Source organism: Perna viridis, chromosome 3, assembly GCF_037379345.1.
Source record: "Perna viridis isolate PV_CMFRI_1.1 ecotype Kerala chromosome 3, ASM3737934v1, whole genome shotgun sequence".
In the NCBI taxonomy this organism is placed as follows: Eukaryota; Metazoa; Mollusca; class Bivalvia; order Mytilida; family Mytilidae; genus Perna; species Perna viridis.
The window spans coordinates 32,979,700-32,999,101 of NC_142447.1; the positions used below are offsets into that span (position 1 = coordinate 32,979,700).

General features: G+C 34.3%; 1 protein-coding gene across 1 annotated transcript in view; it reads left to right on the forward strand.

Moving 5' to 3' along the window:
• LOC148621923 (limbic system-associated membrane protein-like) overlaps positions 1 to 15,105 on the forward strand; it is a 30,403-nt gene extending 15,298 nt beyond the window's left edge. The window contains exons 2-7 of the mRNA XM_088574021.1: positions 6,903 to 7,033; positions 7,281 to 7,497; positions 7,918 to 7,941; positions 8,675 to 8,995; positions 13,791 to 13,820; positions 14,147 to 15,105. Of these exons, the coding sequence (XP_088430147.1) occupies positions 6,903 to 7,033; positions 7,281 to 7,497; positions 7,918 to 7,941; positions 8,675 to 8,995; positions 13,791 to 13,820; positions 14,147 to 14,268 (845 nt within the window). The 3' untranslated portion in view covers positions 14,269 to 15,105. The remainder of the gene's footprint in view (positions 1 to 6,902; positions 7,034 to 7,280; positions 7,498 to 7,917; positions 7,942 to 8,674; positions 8,996 to 13,790; positions 13,821 to 14,146) is intronic.
• The last annotated feature ends 4,297 nt before the right edge of the window (positions 15,106 to 19,402 follow it).

Sequence of the window (19,402 nt, forward strand, 5' to 3'; positions counted from 1 at the left end):
TATATACATATACATAACATTGCTTCTTTCTTGAAAGTGTACTTGCATGGTTGTGTTGAACTTTCTACATCATATTAAGGATTGACCATTTCGCTAATTGTAGATGTGTTGCTCTAAATCTGGACTCGTAAGTTTTTTACTTTAACAGAAACTAACAGTATGGTATCAATCAGATACAACGAATAAGGATATTTCTGTACTGAAGTTTTCTGAAAGGAAGCTGCACAGTTGTTATTGATTACATGTAGTTACGTGTATTTGAACTTTTCTTGCATTCTTGTGTGAAACAATCAAAGCAATAAAGTTGGTGCCATTTCCTGACTTTTGTATCTTTAGGAGTAAGAACGCAAAAAAAACTTCTTCTTAGCAATTATTTACTTCAAGCAACAATTTCCTGTGCATTTCAACAGTACTGGACCTTCAGAGTCTGCAAAATAAATTATAAAATTAGTGAAAGATGATATATTGTCCTATATCAAATGCATGTGTAAATGTTGGGACCATCAATGCGTCCACACAATCAATGTCAATATGTTGTAGTTTTGTGTTAAGATTTTATAACAGTTTTGTGTTATAAATTTCCAATGCTGATTGGACTAGTAATCTTACTACAAATATTTTCAAAGTAGTACATGATATATAATTAAAAATATAATATAGTTTGTATGGTTAAATTTAGTTCAAATTGTACTTAAATTCAATTGATTGATTGAAAATATGAAACTGCTCTGGTATAATGAGAAATATACCTCTGTCAGACTCTATGTCAAAATTTACATAGAGTTTGATTGCATTGACACAGGATGGGAATTCCACCAGAATCAATGTAGCCTTTTTTATTTATTTAGTTCAAATCAATCTAAAACTTTCCTACAGAGTACAAAATCAACAGAATCAATGTGGCCCTTTTTGGTTCAAATCAGTGTGAACGTTCCTTAGGAGAAAAGGCACATTATGGTACAGTTTCGAAGAGATCAGTTTTGTTTTACTCAAGTTAGCATACTGACATCAGGAAGATGCTAGTTTTTGACCCCTAGGTCTGAATCAGATCAAGTCACAGTCCCCAAAATGGCACCTTGTAGTACAATCTCAAAAAGATCAATTTACTTGTACCTGGTGCTTCAGACAAAAACTGGTTTCTGGCCCTTTTCTGGTCCAACATTCCGTAATGTTTCAAAACCAGTCTAACCTTCGTGGTATAGAAAATTGTAGACAAAACATAGACATCATTTGCTTTTACTCGAGTTACATGTAAATAGTTCAATTTTATGAAATGTGTTTTTGGCCCTTATGGTTGAAGTCATATCTCCCAAAATCAATACCAACCTTCCTTTTGGCTTTGAAACTTTGTGCAACCAACTAATATTTACATATTATTACATATTACATGTAATTATCACAAGAAGATAAGTGTCTATGGAAATGCAACAGAGAACAGTGTCAACGCTTTTTCTAGTGACAGCAAATTTTTCAAAGTCGAATAAAAAATTGGTGGTTCCTCCATCTTCTATCTTGAAAACTGTACAAAATACTTATAGTACATGCTGTAGCCATATCTATAGATAGAAAAACCTTTTCAGTTGATAATATGATTCCTATGATGAACCATATAGATATGGATATTTAAAAAAATATATACATTGTATTAGGATATGCCTCTGTAAATAAAATAAGTTCTGCCGGAACAAATAACTTAGTAACGTGATGCCCCGTGCAGGTCCGGGTGTTAAAAGAATAGGCCTGCAGCAGCGCTAAGCTTGTCGTATAAGGCGACTAAATAGTGCTCAGAGCACTATTTAGTCGCCTTTTACGACAAGCTTAGCGCTGCTACAGGCCTATTCTTTTGACTCCCGGACCTGCACGGGGCTCTTTTTAAGATACATACACATAATTAATACCAGCATTTGAAGAGTGCAAGTATTATTTTCCTTCATGTCTTTTTAAGATACGTACACATAAAGGAAAATAATACTTGTACTGTTCAAATGCTGGTATTAATCGATACATGTAGCACCTAAAAATGTTATTTCTAGTAAAACTAATAACATTTTAAATAATAAAATATTTAACATAATTTTTCCGCATTATATTCTTGTCAGGCAATGGCGACACTAATTTTCCGAGCAATATTGGGTGTCTAACATAGAGGTGACCGATGACTTGTAAACAATGATTAACAATCTAAACTACATTAGCACTCTTTGTTCATTTAATCTTTGAATTATTTTTTTTAAATGATCAAATAAAAAAAATAAAAAAACATATATAACCATCTTTGTAAGTAAGAAATAATAAACACCCCTATTAATATTGTTTTAGACTGCTCTATATTGATGCGGAGAAACTACACTCAACAGCTGAGCGTGTAAAAGTGGAATATTCTAATATGCAGGTGTCGGAGGGACTATAGTTAGATTTATATTTAACAAATCTAGTATCTCTCCACACGAAAGATATGTCAAATATGAACTTTTAACGAAGTCAATATGTAATATACTCTAACATGTCTATATATAACGTATTGACTGGGTAAAACCCTTAATTTATATATAAAATATCTGTAAATAATGCATCCGTGCAGGTCCGGGTGTTAAAAGAATAGGTGCTGCAGTGCTAAGCTTGTCGTAAAAGGCGACTAAATAGTGCTCAGAAACCTAGCTGGGGCTAGGCGCTCTGCCCACAGAGCAACTGGGATGTGTGCCCCTGGAGTGTTACATTTTGTTTGTTTTGTTTGTTGGGGTTTGTTTCTTTTTGTCTGCTTCGTCTGCGGCGTTTCCGCCATGATTGGCCAGACTAATTACGGAACTCAACGGTTTGTTTCGTGATCTAAATTTAAGTGTGGCGTCAATATACTTACAAAAAGAAATATTGCGTAAATATATTTAAAAAAGAAACAAGGTTTCATGTATGTGGAATACCCTTTGCATCACAAATAACCAATGAACAAAACAGACTGATACACCATGTGTAATATTGGAATATTCTAATTTGCAGGAGTACGAGGGTCTATAGTTATATTTTATATTTAACAAATCTACTACCTCTCTTTATCGTACATACGAAATATTAAAAGATATAATACTAAAATATACATTAAATATTTATTAATGTAAATACTCAAATTCCTTAAAAGATATTTACACAGAGTGTAAACTTAAATAACCCCTCCGCAGAATAGTTTTAACATCTTCTAATTGAGATGGACAGGGTTACCGCGGGGTTCCAACTTTCCACTTAAATGATTCGCATTGAAATCATGTTCAACTAAGATATTGAAACGCATTTATAAAAATTATAGAAGTCAAGTTGTTCTACCCCTTTACTTGCAAAAGCTCTCTTCTGAATATTGCTTTACAACGAATATTGAGGTTACTCCGGGTACATAAATTTCATCCATGTTATCAATTGAAACTGTTTCAATAATAAGGTTTCATTTACTTTAAAAAGTACAGACATGATTTTCATGAGAAGGCAGTCGACTCTTCTGAATATTGCTTTACAACAAATATTGAGGTTATTCTGGGTACATAAATTTCATCCATATTATCAATTGAAACTGTTTCAATAATAAGGTTTCACTTACTTTAAAAAGTACAGACATGATTTTCATGAGAAGGCAATCGACTAAGGTGTAGAAGCAACAAAACTTCGCCATTAAAATAATCTCCACTTCCGAATACTGCTTTACGGCAGAAAGAGAGAGTGGGCACCGCGGGGGGTGGGGGTGGTAGTGGGTTACATTTCAATTTCATCCATATTCTTTTTTGAATTGCTACTGTAATACTTACATTAAAAATGTTACACTTACTAAAGTACATAAATGATTTTTGATGAATAAATAGTAACCAATGACGATAAAAATCCCTTAGTCGGTCATGTTCAGATATTTCAAATTGCAAAGTATTGAGCATATATTCTTAGCACAGTCAGCTGATTGTCAGCGTCACTAATATCGTGCGTTTGATTGGTTAACATTGCGTTACGAAGGATATTTGGGGATTTTTGTGGTTTATATCCACAATAACAGTCAAATTATATCTTCGAAGCTACGTTGTCTTGGTTTTCTAATGTTCGAAATGAAGGGTGTAACGGACATACAGAAAATGCTATCTTTTCTAAGTACATATTGTTTTAACACAGCTCTCTTAATGATACTCTTTTGCTGATATATTTAACTATTGTGTATCATATTTGATATGTATTCCTCGTTGTAAACTTTGTTAAATAAAGTAGCTATCATTCCTCATAAAAAGCTTGAAATGATGATAAATGTATTGCGGTTACGAAATTGATAGGTAGATTTCATTAGCTATTAAAGTGTTTAAACAACTGCTGTAGCTTATAATAAGGCAACGTATTGTAGCTTCATAACTAACCACATGTCATCAATAAGCAGTAAATTGACAAAAATATAAAGTTCATGAAAAAAAAAACATTTAATTTTAGTGTAAAATGGGGAAAAACTATGTCTGTCATTCAAAGGAAAAGTCTGACGAATTAGTCAGTTGTATTGATTCTGTAATTAGTGCGTAAATTCGATATACTATGAGCTTTTTATAACTGCTTACTAGATTTGTTTTGGCGTACATTATAAAACAATTCATTATTATGTTTTTAAAAAAAATTCACGTAAATAACTATTTGTTCACGCTCGTATTCATTCAAGGGAGATTAATATTAGTGTCATTGATACCCTGACCAACCCATAAATATACTGAATTTTACAGGTCAAATCTGTATCACATGCAGTACCATTACAAGATTCCTATATCACCCCAAGGGCCACCGGCCCGCTTGGTGATATAGGTCGGGGTTGATACGGCATGTGATACAGATTTTGACATGTCATGTTCGTTTTATCATATATATTAACCTTACTTTAGGTAGAAAGGGGTGCGATATAGGTCTAGGGGTGTAATATATGGTAGACGATATAGGGATTAAACACATACCTATAATGCATATACAAAAAAATATTTCAATCTAAATACATGATATAATTATATATTAAACCACTGTTAATCTACAATAGAGAAGGGCAATACATTGGTTAAAAGTTATAGGGCATGCTAAGCAAGATAGTAATTTGATTTGTACACGTATTCATATATTATAAGTTTCTCTGGTTTTCGTAAGTATATTTTTATTACTCATTTGTTTCTTTTAAACGCCATAATGGAAAAAAAGGAAAACATAAAGTGGCAAAATATATAATAGAGTAACGTAGCATAGTCTGTTCTTTAAATTTCATTTTTATCAGTTTCTTTCCAATATATAAAAATGATCTAAGAGTTTAAGTTCGAAACAAAAGCACCGCTTCAGGTCACCCGCCTCGCAACAAAAGCAGCGCTTCAGGTCACCCGCCTCGCAACAAAAGTAAAATTTCATAGAATATTGCAAATGCAAATTATATTTTTGTTAAGTCTGTGTGACCATGACCTTTAACCAACCGACCTCAAATTCAAAAGGTGTCTTCCTGACTCCATAAGCCTTCAACTATCTAAGTTTGGTGAAATTCTTTGGTGTTGAAAAATTACTCTCTGGAAACCAATTTTCGCCCCCAAAATTATATTTAAGTAAGTCTGTGTGACCTTGACCTATAACGTACTGACCTCAAATTCAATAGGTGTTCTTACCTTGTCGTACAAGGCGACTAAACAGTGCTCAGAAACCTAGCCGAGGGCTAGGCGCTCTGCCCACAGAGCAACTGGGATGTGTGCCTCAGGAGGTGGAATGGGGTACCCCTGGCGTGTTACATGCTGGGGTTGTCAGGCTATAATACGGCAAACCATAGTGGAGCACTGTGTTCGGAAAGATGTCACGCTCCTTGCACGTTAATAATCCTGCTTTGGTATTCGATAGGAGTAGGAACCTTTGCGCTCCGCCACAGGAAGCTAAATTACCCGACCTTACCCATCCCTCCCCTTTTCTAGTGGCAATCAAAATTTGTGGACCCTATTATCCTTGTTTCCCATCCCTTTTTTATTCATTTCTTCATCATTTCATGTTCATCGTCTGAATATAGCTGAAATATTGCTCCTCGGACGTTAAACCCCAACAATCAATCAATCATTCTTACCTTATAAGCCTTCAAATATCTAAGTTTGGTGAAAATTCGATGAAGACGTTCAAAAGTTACGCTCCGGAAGCCAATTTTGGACGGACGGACAGAAAGACGAATTTTATACTCCCCCGCTTTCGCATAAGGCGGGGGGGGGGGGGCAAAAAATAACACATTCGTTAGTTCAATCTCATTCAAACTCTTTATTTTTTTTAAAAGTATGTTATGTTTAATAAACTTTACGGATAGTATCTAATTACTGAAGTCGGGTGGTATTTACTCTATATGCAAGATTTACTTAAAGGAAATGATATCATTTTAAAAAAAAGCATTTATATAATTATTTATGCTGAGAACAATCATTGCCTGGACAAATAAACATAATATTTCTTCACTTTCTTTTATTTTTTTCTGCTGTTTATGATATTTCAATCTTCGTTCATAGGGATGGTATACACAAATTGCTTGCAATAAGAGATTATTAATGCTTCAGACGTATCTTGTAAGGTCATCAAAGCTGTGGTGGAACTAATTGTGTGTAGTCTAGACATTTGTGTTAAATGTTTAACTTGCAGAACAGATGGGCCGTAAATGACCCTTAACATATTCACATATTTCACTAATATTACTGTATAGATGTCCAGAAAATGGTGTATTCATCACCCTAAAGGAAAAGGCTTAAAAATGAAACAGAAAATAAACTAAGATAAGTCTGCGGTTTAATAGCATGTATGGTGCTTGTTATGCTAAATAACTGAAGCATACATCGTGTGATCATTTAGCAATAGATTCAAAATATGTAAATTCCATGCTGTTAATCTTTTTTTTTTCTTGAAAACAGTATCTAGTGATCTATTTCATCGACGTAAGTACAGAACAATCGAAGTTGCAAGAAGTTACCAACGTGTCGAGGTTTATCAAGGATATACTGCTCTTTTAAAGTGTTCGATAGAAAATCTTGGCCCAAGATCGGTAAGATGACTCATTTTTCATCAATAGAAAATGTTGGCCTACGATCGGTAAAATTACTCATCTATCGTTATTTTCAAACTTAACAATTAATGTGATCAGATATCAGCGATCAAAAGTCATCTTTTTGAAAACACATTTACGTTAAATGAAAGTGAAATAATAAGCAGAATAAACAATTATTTTCGAACAATGATGATAAAAAAAACGTACGTCATATGATCATTCATGAAGTTCTCATATTTATCAGGTTGCTTGGCGAAAGGTAACAGACGATTTCCCATTATCCATCGGTAAAATGATATATGCACCAAACGAAGAAATGAGTATAGATTACCAAGAGACAGGCCATGTTACCCATATCAATCTGGTTATAAAGAGAACTAAACCGTCCCATGCAGGAACTTACGAGTGTCAATTAATAGGATCAGAGGCAAAGCTACATCACGTAACATTAAAAGTTATCGGTAAGTTACTGTATTTCTCGCATCAGAAGTGTTAAAATTACTAAATTGTCTATATGCAGTTATAACTTCTGTATACTCAGCGTGCAGGATCGCATTTCTAATGAAGTACTCGAAGAACTTTCAAAAACTGTCACCAGCATAGAAATAATACCATAGGAAAATGGTCAGTTTTCCCTTTATAAGTATTTGTTAATCCTTTTCGTTCTTAATTAATCTCAATTATCTTTGTGCAGAAATCATAAAGTTTACATAGATAGCAACAACAGAACAGAACACTGCATTTTTACTCAAATGTTTTGCAAAGATTCGGTATCACGTTTTTGTTATTGTTTTCTGATCTGAAAATATTACAACACCAAAACAATTATTTGTTATCACTTATTTCCTGTTTAAATAAATTCCACATCCATTTTTTTTCAGCGGAACCTCCTATCCCAACAAAATGTAAGTACATAACAACATAGAAACCTCCATGATTTGATAGGCTTCTTAAATGATATATATAATGCATTAATACAAATGAAAATAAAAAATGACACATGTATGATTAGATTCAATGATATCTACAGAACATTAGAAAATTACACGAATTAAAAAAAAATACTGCATACTGGAGTTAGAATATAATAGTTATATAATCCGATTTGTTGAAAATATGATTTGAATATTTACGAGGTCAAAAAGTTGTTTTTTTCTCTATATCAATGGACCAGACGCAATATAGTCATCAAAATGGAAAAATCGTAGCAATGAAATAAAATCATAATCATAATTGAAAATTAGGAAACTTAAGAATATGTGTACCAATCTTCAAGACTGATACTCTTAACTGGATATTTAACAGTAAACCGGTTACTCATCGTAATTTCTGACGAGAAATAACAAATAATGATTTTTACTATATTAAAATTTAATTATTAAGTGTAAAAAAAGTTTACAATACACACAACAGGTGTTTCTGTAGAGTGAAAACGTCCGTACCAAACCATGAACAAACACTTTTTGAAGTCGTTTAATAAGAGTTCAAATGAATTGTAAACAGGGCACATATCATAATCGAACAAATTATACAGTCCAAAGGAGATTTGGGTTTCACTTTATTGAGAATTTGTTAAGGAACCCGTCCTAACCGTAACGTTTTATAATAGTGCCATTATTTAAAGTAATTTTTTTACAGCAATATCGTTAGACGGTTCTGTGTATCTGAGCCCAAAGCAACGATTAAATTTGACTTGTAGTGCAACTGGAACAATGCGTGCTCCGGAATATATAGATTGGTTTCATAACGGCGACTTGATTGACGTAAAAAAAGTTCAGTGGCGCAACAGAGTGGCGTTTTTTAATCGAATTCCAGAGACGCCAGGGCGGTCTTTAATAAGCCAATTAACTATTGAACATGCGACTACAGAAGATGCCGGTGTGTATGTATGCCGCAGTGTGACAGCATCGACAGACAGTGATGTCGAAACTACCAGTATCACAGTACATATATTAAATGGTAATGATTTTGTTAACGTACTGAAGTGTTTTAACAATTTTTTAAAGAAAATGCGAAATTGCTTTTTTAATCTGTAAAATTACTGATATATAATAAAAAAAAGTTTCTCCTGTCTGTTCTTAAGGGCTGCTTGAAGTGCAGTCGTGAGAAACCACTGTTAATTATCAAGAAAAGACTATTCAATAGATGTTAATATTATACTACGAAAGTCCATAGTTCATTTTCGAAGATTATCAAAAGAAATCGCGTTATAACGCGTAATAACGCAAAACAAACACTTAATAACGGGAAACTTACGCGAATTGACGCTTAACGTTTGTCTTGCTGGTACATATAAAAGAAAAAACGTATGTCCCCTTGTATTTTTACACCTGGTCTTTCATTTTTTTTCTAAAAATTTCAGTTTTTGAAATTTTTTTACGATGGAGGTCGAAATGGAGAGATTGAAAACGGTGTTGTTCTTTATATAATGTAATACCTATGTTTTGTTTGGTCATACGAAATCATTTATGAAACTTTTATATCAAGAATAACAAGAGGCTCCCAGGAGCCTGAATCGCTTACCTGGTTAAATTTTTGACCTTTCAAGGGCAATAACTCTAACAAGGAGTTGGCAGACAATTTTGACTCCATTTGATTCATTAGAGACTTTTATAAGCCTTATAATAAGAATCATTTCAGCAACTGAAAGCCATTGGATAAACCTAACGGATTTGGAGAGGTATGCAAAAATCTGCTCTCTGACCCCATTGTTCTATTTCTAGAAACGGCAGCCATGTTTTTTTTTCAGCGATCAAATTTTGTTAAGGATACCTTATAAAAATATCAACTTTCATTGAATTCTGTATAATAGTTTCTGAGGAGAAGATTTTTTAAAATAATAACATCAAAAACAGCAAAAAAAACATCCAAAAAGGGCAATAACTCCAACATGAGATAACAGATTTTCACCAAAATTTTACAACAGATAGATCTCATCATGCTGAATACTTTTACCCGTGTCCGTAGTTGGTTTAACCTAACCATTTTGAAGATATATGCAAACATCTGCTGTCTGACCCCATTGTTCTATTTTTAGAAACGGCAACCATGTTTTTTTCAGCGATCAAAAATCCAAACGGTCATTTTGTTAAGGATATACTATAAAACAAAAATGTCAACTTTATTGAATTCTGCTTGTTTGTTTGTTGGGGTTTAACGCCCGAGCAGCAATATTTCGGCTATATTCAGACAATGAACACGAAATGGATGATAAAATGAACATGAAATAATGATGAAATGAAAAATTGGATGGGACACAAGGATAATGGGGTCGAGAAATTTTGATTGCCTCTGGAAATAGGGAGAGGTGGGTAAGGTCGGGCAATTTAGCATCCTGTGGCGGAGCCCTATGGTTCCTACTCCGGGAGAATACCACAGTAGGGTTCTTTAACGTGCGAGGAACGTGGCATCTTTCCCAACTCGGTGCTCTACTATGGTTTGTGGTCAGGTTTTCCGCATTATAGCCTGACCACCCAAGCATGTAACACACCAGGGGTACCCATTCCACCACCTGGGGCACAACCCAGTTGCTCTGTGGGCAGAGCGCCCTTACCCCCGGGTTCGGGTTCTGAGCACTATTTAGTCGCCTTTTACTCTTAGCGCTACTGCAGGCCTATTCTTTTGACACCCGGACCTGCACGGGGTCATTGAATTCGGTATAGTAGTTTCTGAGATTTTAAAAAATGAAAACAGCAAAAAACATCCAAAAAGGGCAATAACTCCAACATGGGTCAACATATTTTCACCAACATTTAACCACAGATAGATCTCATCATGCTGAATACTTTTACCCATGTCAGAATTTGGTTAAACCTAACCTTTTTGGAGATGTATGCACAAATCTGCTGTCTGACTCATATGTTCTATTTTTTTGTAACTGCGACCAAACAGTGATTTTCTTAAGGATACCCTATAAAACAATAATGTAAACTTTCATTGAATTCTGTATAGTAGTTTCTGAGAAGATTTTTAAAAAAATAATAACATCAAAAACATCAAAAAAGGGCAATAACTCCAACATGGAGTTGGACCTACGGCCAAGTGAGCTTAATAAGGGACGAAAAGGAATTAAAAACACAAAACAAAAAAAAAGAAAACCAAACAAAACCAAACAAAAACTGAATATAGGGCAACAATTCATCTCTGAAGTAAATGGAGCGCCGTGTTCGGTGGAGGTAGAAAAGTAGTCATTTTTTTTGTCCACCGGAAAGATCAGTCCGTGACCGATTCTTTCGTAGTGGCGCTAGTATCGTCTTGGCAGTTGATCTTTGTTTACATCGTGCGGCTCTGATAATTGTGTTGTTTTATCATAAATTATGAGAATTTGGAAGCAGATAAACCGATTTGTATCAGAAAACATATTTTTCGAGGTGACTGACATACTGTCAACATTTTTCTATGCCCACTTTCTTCAAAATTTACCTAGATAGTCAGGCGCTCCGTCGGCGAGAGTTAAGGAAAAAAATATGGCGGGTAAATACCACTGTCAGAAATAACTGTCACAATTGCATCCCCGGGATTGTTTTTTACAAAGTACGACAACAAGTAGGACGGCAAGATGTGTATGTAGCCTCTCGAATCCAGAAACACCCATCATAATTCTATTTAACTCCAAACATGACCGAAATATAATTCAAATTTTGACGGCCAACAGATCAAAATAATTGTTGAAGAGTAGCTATCCCGCTCACAAAGAGAATTCTCTTTCCTGCAAGAGTAAACATAGTCTGTCTAAATATTTCACCAATTTGACAGTTATATATTACATTTTATAAAGAAGTAAGATATTTTGATATCTTGTATTTATTACAAATATGGACCTACATTGGAAGGAACAAATGTTCAAGAAAGTCCTTTACAGAAAATCATGTCCCTTTCTTATATACTACCTTCAGAAAATTTATGTCTACCATTGTGTAATACATGCATCTTATAATCCCATATATTAGTAGAAAAAAGTATCTATTGACTGATAAAATGTAATTATGCAGTAGTTTTATATGCATAATTATGAAAATTATAAAACAATGACAAATTTCTACAGTACAGTTGGATGTCAACAAGTGCTCATATTCTTTGTGTGTGTGTGTTGGTTTTTGAAGAATATTTAGTTCATGCTTTGAAAGCTCTGATTTGGTCATGCAAAAAGCATCATTCATTTGAACTGAGGATGGGAAAACTCTGACATCTCAATGTATAATGAAGAAATACTTTGAAGGAAGAAAAAAAGGTCCACTTTAATGTTGTAAATCTGTGGATTTACAGCTCCAGTACAACCTACTTCCCACATTTCCTTCTAAAAAGTGCATTTTCATTATTTTCATTTATTATTTGTAATGCAGACTTAGCTTTCCAAAATATAAGTCGATTGTTTAATAATTAAACTGGACAAAACAAGCAGCGTTTTTATGGGTTTCACAGATCACTGCAAAAGACCTTGAGACTCCCCCTCCCCCCCCCCCCCACACACACACACAATTTATAAAGAAAAAAATATGATTCAATCGAGAATGAATTACGAGAAAGGAAGCTGATTATGATAGCGAAAAAAAATCTTGATGAGCTATTGGGCCTTGGGCTAGGTATCATTTGTACATCACACTCACAGCGTTTATCTTTCTTCATAGCTGCAAATCGTTATGTAACATCGTCTAGAGGACCCAAAAATCAGCCTGCCGTTTGTCAATCATATCGAAGGCGTGGAATATATACTGTATATGTGTCTGACAGTCCACCATTACTTAATCTTCACTTTGCAATCGTTTCAAAACAGCCACAAAATGTCGATTTCTTTCCCTCAACTTTCATATTTTCAACCACTTTATTCACTACGCTTCTCATGGAATGATGTGTAGTGTTTGATATTTTTAGAAAGCTCTGCATTATTCCTATCATAAAATGACATTATTGATCAATCAGAAGGCAGGGGATACAATTGTGTCAGTTTAATATAACCCAGGGCTATTCCTAACTTGAAAGAAAATAATCACGTCCCCCTTTTTGCAATGATCGTCCGACAAATCGTTGCACCTTTAGGTCGAGTTTTTGCTCTAAAACATATCTCAAGTCTTTGAAAAACATTTATTTTTAAATACTTTATCGATTAACTCTGTGAAAAGGGTGTATTTGTTTTTTTAGCAAGCATGTTCACTTCCGGTTTCTTTACAACAAAACGCAAAACGAAATTACATTGTCTCCCCTTTCCCGCGTGACCATTTAGTGGAACTCTCCTGTCAGCGCGGCGTTCCCACTGAAAAAGTCTTTACCACTGAAATACTAAGACAGCAGATAAGTATTTCTTTCGGTTGTTAATGCCGGTAAGCGCTAGCTACCAAATACGTTTTTAAGCATGCGCATACAAATTACCTAGCTGTCCCCATTAATAAGCCATTTTAAATCAATCAAAACGCTTTCACTTCCAAGGAGAAGTTTATTCGTGACCACCATATCAGCGAGAAAATTCGCTGCAACGTATATTTCAAATGAATGAAATTTAGAAATATAAAATCTCAGATTCCATAACTCGTGATTTTATATTACATATATAATATGTCTCGTCATTACCCATTAGTTTCTTTTGTCTATGAAAATGAGCTCATTGGGATTTCGTCTATGTCCGCTGTGAAACAGATGTAATGTAACATTGACAATAGATGTAGTTGTCTGAGTTTGTATATCTGGCATGTTTGTTAAATACAATGTTGCAGTTACAATTAATTGAAACTTAAAAAAGCATACCATATTTTCATTTCAGCTGAAAAAGACCACTTCAATAAAAGAGAGGGTATGTGTAGAAATATGATCGGTAATATACAAAAAACTGTTCAATATTGATTGTGAAATGTAAATAACCTCCTCCTATCAAATCTTGATAATATGATCATATTTGAGGTTACTCATTGAAGCATGTGAACATCATATCGAAATTTCAATATAAATGATTTTTTTGTTTGTATTCTTAAACTTGGTTCAAGAAAGCACCTTCACTGCGTTGATCAATAATATGTCTCCTAAACCTGAAAAAAAAGACAATTTCAGATTACATTTTTTTCATTGGTAAAGTTTAAATTTAATCCCTATTTGAATAGTTGTAATTTTTTTTAATTTAAGATGAAAGCAGTCTAACCCAGCCTCAGGAGCAAGACCGCACAACCAGAGATAAAGGCGCAATGAGATATGGCTATTTCAATTTAATCTTTGTAATGGTGTGGATTGCATTGATCATTAGCTAACATTTTACGGAAGATTAGTAAATGTCTGACATGATATTTTCAGGTGCTTCATAGAACTCAACCTGGAATACCTAAATGATTGTTGCCTTAGATGGAATGTTTTATTCCGATAAAAATGTTGTCGATATCGCCGCCCACTAATAACAGTTACTAATAATAGTAAAATGGCGGCAATTGGTCTTGGAGTTTTTAACAACTGTGGTATCACAATGGAGGAGTTTTGGACGAGATCATTTTTTTATATTAGTTCCTTTGAACAGCGATTTTGTATTCGGAATGCAGTCTTACTTGTCTTATTCCTCGATAATAATACAGGGGGCGAGTTGAAACGCTGCACTTCACTTAACTGATCACACAAGAGTCATTTGATAGCATGATTTGCTTACGACTCTGTGAGAGTTTTACGTCATCGATTATGCCGATTTTGTTTTATTCTCCTGTGCGCTTATGGTTAAAATAAACCATTTGTTATTGTTTTAAAATGTGTATTTTCTATGCAGTGCACATATCAATACTTTAAGGTCAAACCATGCCTTGTTATAACGATGTAAATTTCATACATAATGCATATGGCGATGTATATATAGTATATTTTTGCAGGTTTTGGTTTCTCATGACTAAATTACTCATGATAAATTTATATGTAGCTGTTCATACGTTACCTAAATACTTGTTGAAAATTTTAATTTATTTCGGCATCTGTGAAAATAGTTTCACTAAATTAACACACTTCTTCACTAGTGACTAATGACTTGATGATTGTATACAATTGTTCCAATATAGTAAAACAGATATGATCTAATTTTGACTTATCAGTAAAAGTTACCAAGTCTGTTGTTTCAATTTTGTAATGAACAGTAGACTTTTAACACTTACATGCATTTCCTAAACCACAATTACTGGACTTCTTTTATTGATCGCTATGTATTACATTTTTATAATGAATTCAAAATGACCAAAATCGATCTTCGCCAGCACAGACGCTTTGAAATAAAATAAGCGAAACATGTCAAATGTTCGTATAAGCATTGAATGTTTCATTTTTTTATGTTTTATTGGGATAAACGCGTTGACCGGTTGCACATTTTCAAAGAAGCGCGCTTTATTGAAAATATGCTTCCGTCAATACCTTTATTCCCGATGAAACTTCAAAAACGAAAATTTGAATTCGTAAATAAAAAACGAAAACCAAAACTTTGAATCAGCAAACTTTAAAAAAAAATTATCTGTATTTACATAATCTTTTATCTACATTATTCACATAAACCGAAGGACCTGGGCCATTTTCCTTTGAATTCTTACCATTAGTAGGGATCAAATCAAAACTTATTCTAAAAAAGCAAATTTTTATTGCGATCCGTAGATTGATTGATTGATTATTGCTGTTTATTGCCGTTTCGGCGACCAGGGCCATATCACGGCAAGAACATTTAATGCAAGGAAAATATTAAAATTAAGATCAAAGTCTCTTCATAAAATAATGAAATTAAAAAGAAGCAGCTATTTACATATAAAAAGGTACATAAAAGGTGAACCTAAGACATAAAATACATATAGAAACATAAATTCGATAAAACATTTAAAATATTGAAAAATTAAGGAAGGTATCCAATTTAGATTTTATTAAATAAACTGATGTCTCGCAAGAAATCGATGATGTTTTCAGATGAAACGGTCTTGAACAAATCAAACATATTGGCGCAGTCAAAATAATTTTGCCTGGTGTTGGCAAAATCCACACAATCTAGAAGAACATGTTTGATAGAGAAAGGGCAATCACATGGGATACACTCAGGTGGAGGATCACCAACAAGCAAATGGCCATGTGTAAATCTAGAATGTCCAATGCGGCATCTAGTCATGACCACTTGCTCTTTGCGATTGCCCGACCCGGATTGATGAACGCCTAGATCGGGTTTTATGGAATTGAGTTTGTTGTGTTCAAGACCGTCCCAATGGTCCTGCCACATCTTTAAAATATATTTCCTTATTAAAGGTTTAAAATCGGTGTATGGCAAACTAACGTCCTTTATTATTTCATTTAATGCCTTTTTGGCAACCCTGTCTACAACTGAATTCCCCTGAATACCAACATGACTGGGTACCCAGAGAAAAACAATCTCTTTATCAAATTCCCGAAGTCGATGAATAATATACAAAATTTGTAAAATAAGAGTGTTTTTCAGTTTGTGATTCTTAATTGCCAAAAGACAGCTCAAAGAGTCAGAACAAATAATAAACTGTGACAGATTAGATTGAGTAATCAATTTAAGTGCTAACAATATGGCTCGAGCTTCAGCTGTGAATATGGAAGCGCTCGATGGCAACCGTTCAGTTACAGTTCTGTCACCATGGACAGCAGCACATGCAACGCTATCGCCATCTTTTGAGCCATCTGTATACACCGTCGAAAAATCCGGATAATTTGCTTTAATTTCAGAAAATTTTTGTTGTAAAAATAAAGGATTGGTATCGGACTTTTTATATTCACGCAGATCAAAAATGAAAGAAGGGTGTGGAAGCTCCCATGGAGGGCATTTCGAAGTAACAACAGGTGTCACTGCATTGGTCTCCAGATGAATTGCTTCCAAATGTGGTTTTATTCGAATTCCAAAAGGAGGGGTTTTGCTTTCATGTTTTCGATAAATGTCGACATAAATAGGATTAATGACACAGTCGTAGGCAGGGCTATCTGGGTAGGCCATAAGTTTACTTACATATTGAAGACCCAATTTCAAACGTCTGTCTCCAAGGGATGGTTCATTTGCCTCGGCATAAAGGCTCTCAATAGGAGAGGTTCTGAAGGCACCAAGGCAAAGTCGCAACCCCTGGAGGTGAACAGCGTCTAAAATTTTAAGGTAAGATTTTTTGGCGGAACCATAAACAATAGATCCATAATCAAGTTTAGACCTAACCAAAGATCTATATAAATTTAATAAAATTGAGGTATCAGCACCCCAATCGGTACTGGACACCATTTTTAAAATATCTAGTGCCTTAAGACACCTAGATTTAAGTAATTTGATATGGGGAAGAAAAGAAAGTTTACTATCAAAAAGTAATCCAAGGAATTTTGTTTCTTCTACTATTTTGATTTTATTACCATAAAGAAAGAGATCTGGGTCCGGATGCAGCTTTCGCTTTCGACAAAAGTGCATACCAACAGTTTTAGATGTAGAAAACTTAAACCCATTCTCCAAAGCCCATTGCTCAATTCTTTTGAGGCAAAGTTGTAACTGCCTTTCAATATTACTCATATTTTGTCCCCTGTAGCAGATCAAAAAGTCGTCTACATACAAGGAACCGTCAATATTGTCCTTCAAAACTTGGGCTAAACTATTAATTTTAATACTGAAGAGAGTGACAGAAAGAATACTTCCCTGAGGAACACCCATTTCCTGTTCCTTCTCCTCAGAAAAAGTCGAATTTACCCTCACATTAAAATGACAAAAAATTAGACAAGAACAGAGGAAGTCTTCCTTTCAACCCCATATCAAATATATCTTTTAAAATACCATATTTCCACGTCGTGTCATAGGCTTTTTCTAAATCGAAAAAGACCGACACAACATGTTCTTTTTTAGCAAATGCATTTCTGATGAGCGTTTCAAACCGGACTAAATGGTCAAGAGTACTTCTGCCTTGCCTAAAACCACACTGAATATTAGTGAGTAAGTTGTGCTTCTAAAGGAACCACACAAGGCGATCATTGACCATTCGTTCCATAGTCTTGCAGACGCAGCTTGTCAATGCGATCGGGCGATAATTTGGTCCTGGTTTTGGAATAGGGACAACTGAAGCCGTTTTCCAGATGGACGGAATGTTACCAGAAGTCCATATCTCGTTCATTAACGCAAGAAGTGTATGTAGAGATGGATCAGGAAGATGTTTCAAAAGTTGATAGTGAATATTATCTAGCCCACTAGCTGTATCGTGGGCTTTAGCCAGTGACGATTTTAGTTCCTCTATAGAAAATTGAGAGTTGTAGGATTCAGCATTATTTGACTTGAAGTTTAATTTTGTCTTTTCTGCAGATGATTTAATTTTTTGAAAATCCGGTTTGTAGTTAGTTGAGGATGAATGTTTAGCGAATGTTTCAGCTAGCTTATTGGCGATATCTTTTTCGGTGGTTAGAGTGGTATTACCAACTTTAAGGTGTTTCACTGAAGAATTCGAATTTTTTCCTTTTACTTTTCTAATAAAATTCCATACTTTATTGAGGGGAGTGTGAGATTTAATACTAGAAACAAAATTTTTCCAAGAGGTTCGTCTGGCTTGTTTACATGTACGTCGAGCTTTTGCTCGAAATATTCGGAAGTTTGACAGATTTGCTGGTGTAGGATTTTTGTCAAACCGGCGATGGGCCTTGTTGCGTTCTTCGATCGCTTTGTCGCACTTATCAGTAAACCATGGTTTACTAGGCCTTTTTGGATTTGTCGAGGTTTTAGGTATTGTTTTATTAGCAATTGATGTCAGTCTTTCATTAAATAATAAAATGGGATCTTCAACATCCTTCATCGTAGAAAAAACACTTAGTATTACTAAAAATGCAATTTTGTGAAAAATCAGATTGGTTGAAAAAATAATAATAATAATAGTTATGATTGCGTAAGATGGTTTAATAATGAGCTTTTAGCTTAAAGTGTATTTTTTTGTCAAAAACATCAAGCATTTGAACACCATACCTTATATAACTTGTTATGACACAAAACAAGCGTCAGTAACCCGATTAATCTGATAGTCGTACCAGCAAAATGGACAGTAAAGGTTTTTTGGTTCGACCTTCGACTCAGGCTATTTTTTTTTTCATTTTGTGCTTTGGTAAAGATTTTTATAAAGTCATTTCTTACTTTCGGTAACTGTTTACTGCCATATCGGCAATATACAGTTCGCATGCATTCTCATTGTTTCATGTTATAACTTTTTTCCCGGGATTCACAAATTTCAGGTATCAAAACAGGTTTTGAAGGTTTGGTAACGTTGCCAGCTGGGCTACCGAACTTCAAAATTTTGTGTCCCAGAGAAAAAACTGGTAGCCCAGACTTTTTCATTAAATTGTGACTTTTTTACAAGACTAGCCTAAAAAGCATGCAATAAAATATTTGGGACTGTAATACATAGTATATAGTTTTAT